The 16,718-nt window shown below is 34.1% G+C and overlaps 2 protein-coding genes across 2 annotated transcripts; one reads left to right on the top strand and one right to left on the bottom strand.

Moving 5' to 3' along the window:
• Positions 1-1,633: 1,633 nt before the first annotated feature.
• On the top strand, positions 1,634-3,559 carry LOC121122692 (uncharacterized). The gene is made up of 2 exons (XM_040717719.2): positions 1,634-2,424; positions 2,485-3,559. Exons 1-2 carry the CDS (start codon positions 1,786-1,788, stop codon positions 3,478-3,480), a joined length of 1,635 nt encoding a protein of 544 aa, XP_040573653.1. The 5' UTR covers positions 1,634-1,785; the 3' UTR covers positions 3,481-3,559.
• A 12-nt stretch (positions 3,560-3,571) lies between these two features.
• LOC121122693 (deoxyribodipyrimidine photo-lyase) lies at positions 3,572-5,952 on the bottom strand. The gene is made up of 4 exons (XM_040717720.2): positions 5,777-5,952; positions 5,235-5,708; positions 4,898-5,153; positions 3,572-4,830 (listed from the first exon to the last, which is right to left on the bottom strand). Exons 2-4 carry the CDS (start codon positions 5,373-5,375, stop codon positions 3,680-3,682), a joined length of 1,548 nt encoding a protein of 515 aa, XP_040573654.1. The 5' UTR covers positions 5,376-5,708; positions 5,777-5,952; the 3' UTR covers positions 3,572-3,679.
• Between the last annotated feature and the right edge of the window lie 10,766 nt (positions 5,953-16,718).

The following is a 16,718-nucleotide window of genomic DNA, read 5'->3' on the forward strand; positions in this document are numbered from 1 at the left end:
TTAAAAATTGGAAGAATTAAAAAAATTAATTAATTAAATTTTAAAATGCACTGCTCCGGCCAGTTAATAACTGTATTTCTTAGTATGAAAAGACATATTGAATATACATATTAATGGCTAATATTTTGTATAGGGAGCAAAATTGATTCTGATTGGCCCTGTTTGATTGCATGGTTGACCACAATACCATATGAATGAAATTTAAACACAAAAAACAAGAGTAGGTAGAAGCATCAAAACGTCATCCATTCCCTTTTTTTAAATTATTTTTCAACTGGCTTTGCCTGAGGCCCACAAATGAGTAACTAAATCTAACTAACTCGAAGATGAAGCTATAAAATCTACTAGAATTATGTAGGTTCTCAAAGACTCAGCTGCAAATTATAGTTTAAGATAAATGATTTGAATTTAATATTGCAATAATAAATCATCCACGTATTACAAGGCCCTTTCATCAAGCTGTGTATACCACCAGGCCCTAAAAACATATTTATCTCACTAAGTTCATTAAATAATTATTGGTGGGGAAGTTTCCAAATATATGATTGTTTGAATTCGTAGTGTTTCAGAGCTTCAGTAAAATAATTGCCTTGGATTGGAGCTCACGTTGAAAATCTAAATGCAAGTGTCAATTATATATAATACCTTCCCGAAAAATAGAGCAAATAAAGTAGGTATTTTACAAAATGTCCATTCACAGAGAGAAAAAAACTTGCAGGAGGCGTGCATGGAAGTATAAAAGTGTTTTGAGGATTCCCATTCATTACTTAAATTGGAGAAATCAAAAACATGCCATTTATATTTAATGTAGATAAATTCTTATATTTCACCCAGCATAAATTTTTGTTCAATCCATTGTTTCGTTTAATTGTACCATTTGCTGGAAAATAAGTCATCTCAAGATAGCCTTCAAAATTACAAATGGGGTGTAATGGATCAAATATAAGTTATAATGGACTCAAATACATTTATTTATCCAGTATCTTGTAAATTTTCCATTTAATCTGTTTCTGAGACGTATATCAATTTCAACACAACATTAGCACCTTTAATCTTTGTTACTTCACAATATGAAAGTACTTTGTCTTAATTTTTAACCTCTCTGTTTTTTCAATAATTCTCATTTATTGTCTGGAGAGCGTGGGAAGATTTTCCTCGAAGAAGAACAGGAATACAATTTCTTGTTGATCCCTCATTGGTTATATCATATATATATTGGCCATTTTATTATTTCTATGAAGAAATTTTGGCTATTTCTTCATAGAAATAATATAATAACTACTTATTTCATCAAATATTACTAAGCAATATTATAATATAGTATCGAATAAAATCTTATGTAGATTTTAATAATGTGTAATTTATTTAAAAATGGTGAAGAAATAACATGACACTGATAGTCTGCAAGTATATAATATAATAGTTAAGAAAGGCAAAAGAAGCTTATTCAAGGCATTATATTCGTTTACGTTATATTATCTTTATTATATGTAAGTATCTTGTTCATACCTACAAGGGTATACAATAAAAATAAAATTAGAGTTCCAGGGAGTTAACTTGGATTCAATTTATGGCGTCAGGGAAATCTCTTTATTTACAATATAGATGACGTCATGTATCACGCAACCTTTTATATCAACAAATTACATAATTTAAAATCATAACCGTTTCATTTTTATATAATAATATTTAATATTTATATAAATATATTATTTCTAACATATATATTATACATTCAATATTACAGTATAAAATCCACCTCAGCGATTTCCAATATTTATCAATATGACGACGGGCGTATGGTTTCGAAATGCTTTACGCCTCCACGACAATTTGCCTTTAATTGAAGCGGCAAAGTCCTCAAATCCCGTGATTTGTTTTTATATATTTACTCCAGCGGTTTATAACCCGGATTATATGGGTATGAACCGTTTGTACTTCCTACTCCAGTCCCTCGAGGATCTCAAAAACCGTCTCAAGAAACAATATAAAAATGGGGACCTGATTATTTTGAACACTTCTAAATCCTGCAAAGATGTTTTCTCTCAGCTTTGTAAAGCGGATGTGCTCAAAGAAGTGTTCTATGAGTACGATTCCTCTCCCCATGGAAAGGGCAGAGATACCCAAATTCAAAAAGAAATACATCAAGTGTCATTTAAAGTCTTTCATGGCCATACTTTCACAAAGCTTCCGGATGTGGTCGCTCAAAAAGGTTTTAAAAATCCAAGTACGATGTCCATGATGGAAAATATTATGATTAAAGAATTTGGAAAGGGAAAAGGTCGCTCTGGGATAAACGTCCCTTCTCCATTAGATCCACCTGATGAAATAAATTTTGATATCTCATTTTTGAAAAAAATCAAGAAAAGATGTCCAGAGTTAGAAATCCTGGAAGAAGTTCCGAAATTAAAGGATCTCTCAAAGGTGAAAGATCATTTTTTTAAATAAGAACATACATAATTATTTTTTCTTTTCTTTTCTTAGATATTTGGACCACTTTTTGACAATGTAAATGTCACTTCCATTGAAAAAAATAATTTCTTCCATGGAGGAGAGACGGAGGCTCTGGAGAGACTTGAACGTAAAGTTTTAGACAATACAGAATTTGTTTGTAAGTTTAAGAAACCTGAAACAACATGCATCACGACCTCTGCCTCAGAATTCAAGGAACCCTCAACAACAGGGCTCTCACCTTATATTGCTCTAGGTTGTCTTTCAGTTCGTCAATTGTGGCATGGCGTGGATCAAGCGTACGCCAAGAGAAAGGGGTTTAAAATTGATAGTTTAGCCACATCGCTCTATGGTCAACTTCTTTTTAGGGAAATGTTTTATATTCTGAATGAGGCCATTGGTCCTGTATTTGCTTTAAATGATAAAAACAACCCCGCTATATCCAAGTATGTTGAATGGGACAAAAAAGATCCTAAGCTACTAGAAGCCTGGGAAAATGGACAAACTGGATATCCATTTATCGATGCACTCATGAGACAAATGAAAAGTACAGGTTGGATGCACCATCTAGGGAGGCATGCTGTGAGTTGTTTTCTTACCAGAGGACAACTGTATCAAAATTGGACTTATGGACGAGATGTATTTGATCGAGAATTAGTGGATTCCGACTATGCACTTAATACTGGTAACTGGCTCTGGCTAAGTGGAGTGGCCACATTTTCAATGCCGTATTTTAGAGTGTATAGTCCTTGTCCAACTGAGGACAAAAAAAGTGCTCTCAATTTCAATGCTGGAGGCAATGATTTCATTCGTCATTGGGTCCCTGAGCTTAAAAAGTTCCCTGCTAAATTCCTCACAAAGCCATGGGAGTGTCCAAAAATGGCACAAACATCTTGTGGTGTAATCATTGGAAAGGATTATCCCATGCCTATTGTTCCGCTAAAGAATGACAATCTAGATAAGTTCAAGAAGAGCTTACAAGACAACAAGTCGAGCTCAGGTCCTCCCAATAAAAAGAAGAAAATCTGATATATTACTTTCAAGTCTGATATCCCTCAATATTTATTTATATTTTATGCAATGTAATAAATTCGACCATTCAGTATTACCCCTTTATAATATTTTAAATCATCTAAATATTTTTTTTTATTCATCTAAAAAAGAATTTTGACGAGACATTAAAACAAAAATCAAATGTACAAAATAACATTAGTTATAATGTAGTAAATTAAGATAACTTTGGTTTAAAAAAACCATTCTTGTTCTTAGGATTATATCTGTTAATATAGGAGCCAATGTTAAATTTACGTTTGCATCCATCATAGTTCATATATCGAATTTTACCAAATATGGATCTTTCACGCCATCCTTGATCATGGATTCCACATATCGACCACATGCACCCTACAAATCCATTAGCATCATTTCCATCCAATGCATAGTGATCATTAAGATATAGAGCGTCAGCCAGCGCTACATCGGGACTTTCCGTCCACTCTAATATCTTTTTAGCCCAATACATTCTCATGTACCCATGTAACTTTCCTTCAGTGACAAGTTGGTTCTGTGCTGCATTCCATAGGTCGTCATGTGTTTTCGCCTTTTCTAACTTGGATCTTGAGTAAATGTGGGTCCTTTTGTCTTTTTTATGCTCACTGAGAGTCTTCTGAGCCCAATCTGCGGCACCCTTCACACTATCATAGTTCTCATTGTAATAGCAAAAATTATCTGACAGCTCTCTTCGTACAATGGACTCTTCCACAAAGGAACTACTATACTTATTTGCTACTTTTTTTACGTATAAAACTGCTCTTTGCACAGAAATCTGGCCATTGTGGAACCAAGGGGACAAACGTGATAAAACATCTTCATTTGGATCATTTCTTTTGTCAGTATACCTTTGAATCCTTTTAGTTACAAAGGACTCAAGGCATTCAAATCCGGCTCTTGACCCACCTTTATACATGTCAACAGGACCAACAGAATGATCAATCAATAAGGAGTTTAATAGTGTGCTCCAATCTTCTTCTATATTTTTCCCAATTTGGTTTCCAAAATGTATTTCCGTCTCTGACAAGACACCGTGAGGATGATGGATAATGGGTGGAAAAATCGTAAGAAATTCATCCAACTTTTTATTAATTTTACTTCTAATGGTTCGTGCAGCATATTCTTGTTTATCCGAAGTTACCTCTACTGGAACTACATTATGGGCATCAACTCTATAAAGTGGAAGATCGGGAGTCTTTATTGATTCAATAATGTCTCGTACAATTTTTCGATGCTGCCTCAGCGGACTAAAATCAACTATTAAAGCTTGTACATCACTCATCATACCTAACCATTGAACAATACTCGTACCCGGAGACTCATCAAGAGCTGTAAAATAAAAATGCAAAGAACAAAATATAAGAATTGAGTCTAGAGGTTCATGCCAACTACTTGCATTGATTAATTAAGAGATGAAGAGGTATATTCAGAGTTTTTAATTCCGTTGATACTTCTCGGAGACCATCTAGCCAGAAAGTCAAGTTTCTAAGCGTCATTCCAGGATGATCTGGATGTTTTTCTGATATCAATGTAAGGACGTGTAAAGGCAGTTTATGCTTTAAAGCTAATCTTTGTGCATATAAAAAAGCCCAATTATCTTGGACTCGCTGATCTCGGTGCATATAATAGACAATGCAAGGCTTTTTCCCTCTCTACAATAAATAAAATACATTCTTATTCAAATACAACAATACCAATTAGTAGTTCCTATAAGTTCATGTTATTAAATCTACCTGAGAGTAATTTTCTGATCCTGAGAGAAGTTTCACTCTCTTTTCGTTAAATTTAAAGTCCATAGGAGATGGATATGCTTCCAAGCGTTCCGTAGCGAAGGGATCTCCATTTAATTTCGGCTTTTTCATAGGCGATTCCATTATAACATTAAATTTTAAAGCACTTTATAATTTTTATAGTTAAGTATTTATTGTTTAAACTTTGATTATATTAATTACTTATATTTTACTATTAACTAAAAGAAAGTGAAAAAAATTAATACCGGCAAATAGATCAACAATAAAAATGTTTATTTTTGCTGCCATCTATTGTTAAAATTCTATAACATACTATTTAGGGTCAAGATTTAACAAAATGTTCACAACCAAGACTATATTTCAGAAGATATGTTGCTCCAGATCCAGATTAATTGGTTGCATTTATTTGGTCTTATTGTAGAATCGAGAGTAGTCTTGTTTCGATTTGATTACGACCTATCGATCCCAAAAATAAAAAAGAAGTCAAAGAACCATATTTGTATGATAGAATAAATGATTTCTACTAATATCTGGAGGGGTACAAGGTTCAGTAACGCAATCTCATTTAGGGGAAGTTTATTTTTTCTGTTTAAAATCCAAATGGCAAAAGCTAAGGGAATTTGTACAATTATCACTCTCCTTGAATTCATCAATTAATTGACAATAATCATCAAAGATGCAAAAAAAGCTATAATAAAACTCAGGTAGAGTGCCCCCTGCCTGAATATATGTTTTTATTTACCAAAGCTGTCATTGTTATTCTTTTTTATCATCACTACGCTATCACAAAGCCAATGGAATCCCAAAGTAAATTAGTGTTGTTAAATATAAAGGAAGAACTTGTAGAAAAGGATATCTTTCTTGCCTTTGATGAGACTACAAGTAGATCCAGAAATTAATTATTTCCCCATGAACTCATACCATGAGGACTCCTACTGTACCTGCACACTGAGAAGGTGGACATAAGCTTTGAATATTGGATTTAATGGATATTTACTCTTTTCTTTAATTACGTTTAGTATTTATTATTTAGAATGAGTAATTAATAATTATTCATGGAGTATGAAGAGGATCTATAATGAAGAAGCAAAATAATGAATAAGAATTATAAATATAGGTAGATACGAGTATAATATTAAAAATACATTTCAAAATTTGGTTTCTTATATTGATTGTACTATGTAAGTTTTATGGATGATAACCTCCACGACAATGTGTAGCGGCCTCATTTATCAGTACACATTTAAGTTTTGCGCACAAATTTCCCTATAACAAAGGTTTTATATGCCATGAGTTGATAACGTTGTCACTATTGATTTATTGATTGCATCACTGTTTTTATCTATATCATTGAGACTGAATTGAAGTGCTCAGAGTAGTAATCAATCGTTTTCGATCACCAGAATTAAGAAAGAAATTTTTTACTTCAGAGATAAGAGTGTTGGTATTTTCGAATTAATTAGGACAGAACATTGCTATTCTGTTCAGATGATGAGCGGAACGAGTGAAATGCAGCATCATTGGAAAATGTTGCTTAATATTTTTGACTGTTTCTATACAATTAGACCGTTTAGTCTCTCGCCACAGAAATAGGAGCCAAAAACTTTGTTAAGACTTTTGACTTAAAGGCTTGTAATTCTTCTATGTCAGCCTTCATAACATCTTCCATATTCAATAAATTAGGGGAACCTATTAACACTGCTGTCATGATTGTAGTTTTTTCTAATACAAGAACATTATTATTTCCTACTAGTTATTTCTGTATCTTTGAAAAAATCCGATTTGTTTCAATAATTTTGTAAATTAGAAGCTAATATGATTTTGAATAATGACATGAAAATAATTCCACTAATTAAAACAGGTACACCTTCAAATATTAAAAAGTCTATTATGTTTATAAGCAAGGAAGAGGTAAAACTTATTATCTACTCATTATTTAAAATACAATACGTTGTATCACGCAACGTTTCTAATTTATGTTCACGTAACCTTTGATATTTCTTCATCACCTCCACGTTATTTTATGAAGGCTGGTTACCACATCCATCGAAATTTTATAAATATAGGTGTATAAGTTTAGAACGGATGAGTAGACTATGTATTTTTAAGAAATTCACATATTATTTTCTTAAAACCTCAGCAATTCTTCATTTCAAAATCAAGAGGTTTTGTGATTTAAAATGAAACTTGTTTGGAGGAGAGAAAATGCAACAAAAAATTAATTTTTGATGCACTTTAGTTGCTCATAGTCATATGCTTCAAAATTTATTTGTTTATTTATACCTCATCGTCTTAAGTAACATTGGCTAAACTCGCCCATGTAATTCCCCTAGTTGAGATCCAGTCGGAATACGGGCTCAATAATAAAGACGTCAGAACTCGATGATGTCGTTGACAGACATTTTAGGGTGCTTCACCCGTTTTAAACTATAGTTTTTATAAATAATTATATATCAAAACAAGCTCGAGATCATCTCTTCTTGGCTGTGTTCAGTCGCGTGGTAGCTTCATGGAGAAAGAAAAACCGGGCCTTCAGGTCGTCTAAATTTTTGCTGGGGGTATACAGGCTCTGCTCTCAAGAATGGACCACTTAGAATAATCCATGACATAACGTCCAGAGTGTCCTGTCCCAGAAACCACTCAAATTGGTCTCACACTACCGCTGCGTCTCTCTGGATGTGTGGGAGGGGTACTATCCTATCGGAAGGTCTATGGCTTATTCTGGAAAACCTGTTAGGCCTAGGAAACAAGACCTTTCCAGGATGGTGCTGATGTACTCCTTGGTGTTGATCTTCACCCCGGTAGACACAAACACCAAGGGGGGCATCCCTGTCTCAGTCACACCCGACCAAACCATCTCAGACTATGGCTTCTGCACTCTGTAGACTCCATGATTACCCATTTCACCTTTTTTTGGCCCGAATCCAATCCTTTTGGGGGTTTCACAGTGAAAATCTTATCATCACTGAACACAATGTTGGGAGCCTTGCCAGTCCTCCGCTTCTGATGAATGACAATGCTTCTCTCAAGTCTTTTAGCCTTGACCTTGCTTTAGAGGTGCTGTTGCTTCTTCAATTTGTAAGGATACATCCCAAGGTCATCTGGGGGTAAGGTCTGCCATTGTTGTTGCACCCATGTTGAAATCCTTTGCCATCTTGCTGAGGTCCCTCCTATGATGTCTTGTAATCCTTGCCTTGACATCTTCGGGCGTCCTTTTTGATCCTGGTCTACCTGATCTGGGTCTGTCCTTAGTATATTGAGTCTCCTCGTTCCTCTCAATGGTTGTCTTGATGAGCATAAGGTTGACCTCTAGGCTCTTCAGATGATCGAAATTTGACACTCATGTACTCCTTGATTATAGCCTCTCTCTTGGCTTCTACTATGGTTAATAACGAAACTGTTATTTTTAACTGTTTGTTTTGATCTAGTTTGGACGGAACTAGATTTTAAACATAATATCTAGCAAACTTACATATAATTATATTATATATAACAATGACTACTATATATGCAATATACATGGACTTACATTAAAATATAACCTCTACATTTCGGGGACCACTACTAAAGCTACGTATTACTATATATGACCAAATATCACTGATTTTATCTAGCTTTTAATAAAATGAAATTTAAATTAGATAAAAGTATGACAAATCACCACTTATAAAAAAATAATAAAAAATATTATCAGTTACTTATCACTAAATAAATATATATTTCAAAGCTAAATTAATACCATATTGCTCATTTCTTCTCAGATATCAAAACTTTATCTGAAATATTGTTTGGAATTCAGGGAAACCATTCTTTGCATAAAATTCAAGACCATAAATGGTACTTTCATGGAACAAGGCATCTGCAAGCCTGACGTTTTTTTTTTCAATTTGGGGGAAGATTAAGAACTTTGTCATTCAATTTTTATGCATACTTCACAGGTTTTGTTTGATCAAGGTAATATCATTTTTTTACGTGTATAAATTCAGCAATAATTTCTTCACGATCAAACGAAGTACATTTCAAACACTTTTTTCCCAAGAAGTTGTTGTATGTGCACTTAAATATATGGCCTGAATCAAATAACATAAATAACTTTTTCATACTACCACAAGGGTTGAAATATGCGTATCCTATGTACTGTTACATAGTTCTTGAGTGTAGAATATTCTGTTTGCTGAATATCCATCTAGAAGTGATGCCACTGGCTCAAAACTAACTGGTGGTATTGCTTCTACAACTTGGTAGAATAATTTTTTCAAAAATTTAGAATCTAATTTTGTCAAAAGCACCATTGCAATAGTGTCATCATATTTGTTAGCTTAGCTATTGTTCATCAAAGAGCAACAAAGTCTTGGTTTGTGTATCCCCTCCATGTTCAATGCCGTAAAATATCCCTCCTGTATACTCACAAACTTTTGCACTGCAATGAAAAAGATATAAGTCTCGTATAAAAGTAACTTGAATTTCTTGCTGCTAACCAAGATACTTCATCCATGATAATAGAAACAATTATTTCTCTATGGTTGAGATTCTTTACTTTTTGTTCCAATTATTTTATGGTGTGATGACTAAGTCTTAATCGACTGTAAAGCAGCTCGAGAGCCTTGTTAGCCACTGAATAGGTGGTCATTTTGGTATTCCTTCGCTCAATGTAAGTTTGAACAAACATCACGACGCCCTTTTCCAAATAAATGTCATTGCTGAAAACTAAAAGTATTACTTTAATGAATACAATCAATTAACAACAATATTTACCAATCGTACATTGTGGCATTTCCTAGTTCATCTTGGACTGATAAAATTCCAGTTGTTCAGTCAAAATGTAATGATTGTTTTAAGCTACTTTCAATATTTTCCACAATAACATCTAGTAAGTCAACGATATTCTCAATGACGAAGTCTGTATTTGACATAACTGTTTCAGAACATCCTGATTTAGTCTTGTAGATCAAATTGCATAACTGACTCGTTGATGTAATGATAGCCCGTTGAACCAACTTAGAAAAATGTCCCATGACCACGGGACTTTCATTAACATGCACTTCAAAGGTCATGCTAAATTGATGTACCACTAATCAACGTGAGCAAACTTTTGCTCCTCCTGATTTTCAATTAAGTCAAACGTGATAGATTACTTACAAACATTTATTAAGCACACAATGACAGATATTATTTATGAATTTGACGTCCATTGCTCTCAATTAAGGCCTTCAAGCGGCCATTAGGTGGAGCACACTCTGGCAATGTAGTCCCTTCTCACGAGCTTCCACTCCTTCCCCACAGAGGATTTAAGGTCGGTGACATTGCTGTGGCGGGACCTGCAGGCCTTGGACTCGACTTGACACCAGATAGAGTAATCCAAAGGATTCAAATTAGGGCTCTGGGGAGGCCATAAGTTCTTGGGCCAAAACTCCATTTTCTCTTCCATTCAGGGTAATCCACAACCTCAAGCATCATCACAGAGGCCAGACGTTTTGTCTTGGAGGTATTCCGAACTGTCTTCAAAGCAAACAACCAATTGTTCTGCTTGTTGAAGACGGGATGGACAGTGAATATTTTTTCATCTGAGAAGAAGATCAGACGGTTGCCATGATGCTTCAGGTTGTTTAGGAGGCGTTTGGTCCGCTCCATACGGACATCTTGTTGCTGTCAAGTCATTAATGGTCTTTCCACGTACCTCTTGGACTTTATCTTGGCAGCCTAGGTAAAGTAGTTATGGACACGGTTGAGGGAGCTACAGACGTCATTTTGACAAATTTGGCCATTGACATGGTCGGCTTGGCCTCAAACGCCTTCTTGGCTACTACTGGAGTAAGTTTGGTCGTCATTCGACTCCTGGGCTTGATTTTAAGGTTTCCCCCCTCTTTCATGAGCTTTCTGACCCTGTAGACGGTGTGCCTCTCGATTCCAAAAATCTTGACAATTTCAGGTATGCCGTGGTCGGTGTAAATCAAAGCAGCAATCTGATTTATTTTTTGCTTACATTTTGTTTACAGAAATGATAGAAGTGATTGCAATAGCTTATTCGAAAGCTTAAAAAGTCAGCTGCTGCGTGAAACATCAGAAATTTACAAACTATAATCACTATACCTAAAAAAATAAATTAAAAGTAGCGGTACATCCATTTCGTACGACCCGGTAGGGATATATGAATTTAATCAGAAGACTGAATTTCAAATAAGAATAAGGGGCAATCACATAGGCATAGAGCAAGACAGAGTCTTCTTTCCATTGAATCAATACATCAAGAGATAACGCTCCATCAAGTGTGCTGAGCTCCCAAGATATATACTGATCAGACATCGATCCATCTGCCGCAAGATGAATAACAAAATTGTTGGTGTCTGATATCTTTAAAATATATGTTGAGTAAATATTTCATAATATTTGTTTGGTTGATAATTTATATTCAATTTTTGTTAAATCATATAACATAAATCAAATGGTATCACTTTTCTAACTCAAACTTGTGTCATTAAACATAAATACTAAAGTGGCTGTTAAAATACAACGACAGTGGTGACGATAATGATGTTTTTCTTGACTCAATACACATGAATCCTTAGATGACATCATTCTTGTCATAGTGGTACCCCTTAGATCCTTAGATACCCATAGTACATACTTTTTTTTGAGTCCAAGTCATCATGCTCTGAGTCGGAGATGAGTCGAAGTCATGATGCCTCTAAGCTAAGACGCCACCAAATCTGATATATGTCCAAATTCTCATGCTCTATGAACTAGTGGATTAAATATATTATTAAATATAAATTGTAACGTTATTTCTTTGAACGTACCCCTTTTGTCAGACGGAGTATATTGCTCAACCTTTTGCCAACCTTGTCGCATCCATGTATTTATTTATGTGTAGCTTGCTTGTCAGATCTCTAGCCGGATCTACAGGCTTTTATTCCCCTCCCTCATTTTTTGTTTCGTTTTTTCGCGAATTTGTCTTCGGCATTGAACTGTTGAAAACACACCTCAGACAGACATCTGACTTGTCAGATGAACAACAATGCAGAAAGGTTGATCTAACAAAGGCCCGAAAACACATCAACCTAGTGATTACGATTTTCGAAAATCTTAAGAATGAGAAAAGCTTTGGATCAATCTCGAAACTTGCTGAGTTGAAGTCGTCTGAGCTGAAATCAGTAGCTGACCAGGAAGATTAAATTGATTTGGACTTCAAGGAGGCGAATATTCCAAGGAGAGTATAGTGGAACGGAACAGCTGAATCCAACTTCTGTGATACCCATTTCGATGTTACAATCAATAAGATTGTATCGGAGCTTGAGAACCGATTTGCCACCGACGATATAAACATCACAAAGAATCTCATTGCAATCGTCAATGGCATAGAGGTGGAGACCTGTGTCATGGAACGTATCGCCAAACACAACCCAGTCAGACCATACAATCTTCCAGCAGTTCAAGGTAAATATTATAATGTTTCATTTTGCATCATATGTTTAAAATTTATGTTTCTCTAGACAGATATTGACATAGAAAACATGGTTTCGTCACAAAATGCTACGGAGTTAATATGCTCGGAAGTCGTCCGCCTGATGGTGAAGCTATACAAGGTGATTGAGATCCTGGTCGCAATGCCCATCAGCAGCTGTAAGGTGAAGCGGTTATTCTCCTGTCTCAGAAGGCTCAAGAACTACATGAGGACACTATGGACCAGGAGATGCTGTCCTTCCTCATCCTCTTGAACATGGTGATGGTGGACAAGGTGCTTCAAGAAGACATAGACAGTTTGATTGATACCTTTTCGTCAAGGAAAGAGTAATGATAAAGAACACATACATTTTTTTCTTCATTTATTTCAAACAAATCAAAACGTATACATGCGAGTTCAGAAAATCAAGATGAGAACATAATTTGCTATGTTTTCTGTCGATGTAACCGTTTCATGGTTTATTATAATCTCGTTCATTAACTTCATCCGATTTTATTTTCCAAATATTTAAGGAGGTTTAAATTGTTTGACTTAATTTTATAGTTCAAAACTTTGGCACTCATTCTCGCCCGTGCATTTTATACTTCATTATACTCCTTCTTTCTGAATAGGTCGACATTGACTTTCCCTATAGATTTTTTCCTTTTGATTTCATTTTTATCAATGGTTGCCGGAATACATTCCATTGGACGATATTCTTGCAAGTTCTAATCTGTGCTGTAGTATTTGTCCTGTTTAAATATCCCACGTTCCCCACTGAAAATCAACCGTTCACCATTGTAAAGCGGACCGAAAAATCTTACTGACATACGGTACTGGGATAGGTACTCGGAGTCAATCAGTGGACGGTGTGATAAAGCTGGAGGAGATCACATCTCATTATGTAAGGTGCAATAACTTTTTCTCTTATCTTAGCCTTATTAATCATTCCACGGATCGACTCTGAGTCCCTCTCCTTCCTATTCCTAATTTTCTTTAAGAGACAAACTCACAATCTCTTCTAGTTACAGGGGAGTCTACAAGATTATATTTTGGGGGAGGCAGGGTTGGGTTATATAATTTTTTTGAAAAAAAAAATACATAAGTTAATTTTTTTAAGAAAAAAATTTCAAAAATCGATAGCTATTCTCCAAAAGTTAAATTTTTGGAACTTTTTAAAGAAATCTACAGCTGTAGAGAACTCCCTTGAATGCCCAGTTTTTGGAATCTTGCAGTCACTACGGGTATGCTACGAGTCATCTTGTGTTCATGAAGCTTGAAATAATTTATTTATAAAGTTTGAGACATGAGGCTTAATGTTATAACAAATTGGATAATATATCTTTTATTTTTCTCTCTCTTCCTTTCTATCTCATTTTAAAAGTTAAAAGTATGATGCAAACATTTTAAAAATGGTTTTAGAATTTTTTAACATTCGGCTTCAAAAATATATTTATATACATAATTTATCCCTATTTTCAACACCGAGGGCTTAAAACAGCTTTGAACCTTAAAAATAGCAAAAAATCATAATAAATGTATGGGCTTTTTCTAAAGGCCACGAGGCTATGGGAGAAAAAATAAGGCCATATTTGGAATCAGGGGATCAAATTGTATTAAGTTAAGCATATGCTGTTCTTGTGCATAAAAAAAATTGTAATTCTATTGGATAGTGTTATTTATTTGAAATATTAAATTTCAAATATAAAATTTTTGAAAATAAAAATCAAATACTAAATTTTATAGTAAAAATCATAAATTCCTTAATCCCAACCCCTGCGTACGCCCCTGATTTATTTCCCTTTTATTAGAAGGCTGTGATAATTGAATTTCAACTTTCAGCTGTTGTTGTCTCTAATCTTGAGATAGAAAGAGAAAGTAAGCCGAGCGTGCAAACTTTGCACGTCGTTACCTTTATTGTATCATGCAATCTTTCCTCCGAAAAGAAACAGAAAAAAGGATTAGAGGTAGAAAAATATTCGTTAGTAATATTCTATTAAAAGTGTAGCTATAAATTTGTATTTATATATGGCCAATGTATATATATGTATATTATAAACTACGAGGGACTGATAGAAAAATTGTATTTTTGTATTTTGGAAACGGAGTATAATTATCGAATAGCTTATTACTTTGTTTATTTATCAAAAAGAATTCATAATGAAATAACCATGACGTATCAAGCCAAAGGTGGGATATGAGAGCTGACAACAAAATACATAGGGTTATTTTGTGTTAGTGAGGTAACGCCGTGTTAAAAGCTTCTCTAAATAAATTTTACATTTGTAATATCAATGTATGAACTGTAGGATATTTTAAATAAGGAAACGCTCAAAGTATCGGATTTACATCAACAAAGTGATGATTTCAAATATTACCTCGCTACATAGTTATTAATCTATATAATATGTATAGAATATACAATTTCTGAAGATAATCTCATCATTTAAATGTAGTAGTTACAAAAAAACATCATGATGATTAAATTACATTCCTTAGTTGAAGAAGGATTTCTTGGTGCATTTATAATCCTTGGAAACAAATCTTAGTATATACATAGGTATATTATCCATATTAGCATAATTATAATTGTAAAACCTAAGCAGTTTTAGATATTATGATTATTCTTACATTCTTGAGGAGATAACATGTAAGTATAAAGTGTTAGTTCGAGCGTGTTTGCTTGGACTAAGGGTAGAATTGAAGAACGACCTCCTAGCAATTCCTGTCGATATCATTGCTAGATACGCAGTGGAGTTTGTTCTTATTTCCTGCATCTCATAACTGCTCTCATCTAATTTAATGAAATGTCATGACACCTAAGCTATTTTCCTCTCAAACATTCTTCAAACTATCAGGATTACCATGTTCATTTTTGCTTCATTTTATTATCTACCGAAAATGCGTCCTATTTACAACTATAACTATAATACATAGTAAAGAGATAAGTCAGTATTTCTTTGCTAACATAGTTATACACTCACACTTGTATTAAGCAAGGAACTAAAAAGTGACCGCTTACTGGAGGTATTGTTGAATCGGTCTAAAAAAACGAAAATTAATGCAGTCCTACACGTCTAATCCTAATAAAAATTCTCTATTCTAGGACCAGTCCTTACCAGTCTTTTATGGCAACTACAACTGCTGAAATGATGTAGTAACTAAATCCTTTCAGTTGTTCAACATAATCTCTTTCAAAGAAACAATATACATTAAGTTTAAATTGGGAAGTGTGTGGCTAGAACTTATTATTATAGTTTCTACCTATCATTCATTATTTTTTTCGTTTTTATATTATTAAATCCTACTTAGAAGTGAAGAAAGTAAAAAGATAGCTAGGCCCGCGGGAGTAAAGGATCAACTTATCGGGTTCTTAGGATTGTTCAATGGTAAAAAGGTTAGACGGATAAAAAAAAACACTGAAAAGGGATGGGGGACTCATTAGGAAGACAGTCCTAGGACCGATCCAAGACTAACTGCATGTGATCTCTTAAGCCAGGTTGGGTATTTTGGAAGAATTCAAAAGTTGAAAATAGTATACAAAAAAATACACAAGGATAAAAATTTAACAATCTGTAATGGGATAATAGTAATTTTCATATACCGGGTGGATCTTTTTTATCATTCTTCAAGCCAAGTTATTTACAAGGTTGCCATAACTGAATTCATTTGTTTGCTGTCGCTGTCTCCAATTTCGAGATAAATTTATGCAATGTCCTTTTTATTACTTCCACCAAAGAATTTGTAAGAAGATTATATTTTCCCCTCGAATTGTTTCTGTGTTCGTTTGCTTGCAACTATTATTACTGAAAAAGTTACACATTGTTTTTTTTTTTTAAAGTTTGTAGGAAGGTTGTGTATGCCAACGGTAGGGGCCCATTTAATTTTGAGAGGTCAATGTCACAGAAAATGTTAAAACAAAAAATTGACCATAACTTTTAAATACATAACTCAAATTGAATTTTGAGAGGTCAAATTTATAGCAAACAAATTGTGATGGATATATATTTCAAATTAGTGTTATT

Source organism: Lepeophtheirus salmonis, chromosome 8 (assembly GCF_016086655.4).
Source record: "Lepeophtheirus salmonis chromosome 8, UVic_Lsal_1.4, whole genome shotgun sequence".
In the NCBI taxonomy this organism is placed as follows: Eukaryota; Metazoa; Arthropoda; class Copepoda; order Siphonostomatoida; family Caligidae; genus Lepeophtheirus; species Lepeophtheirus salmonis.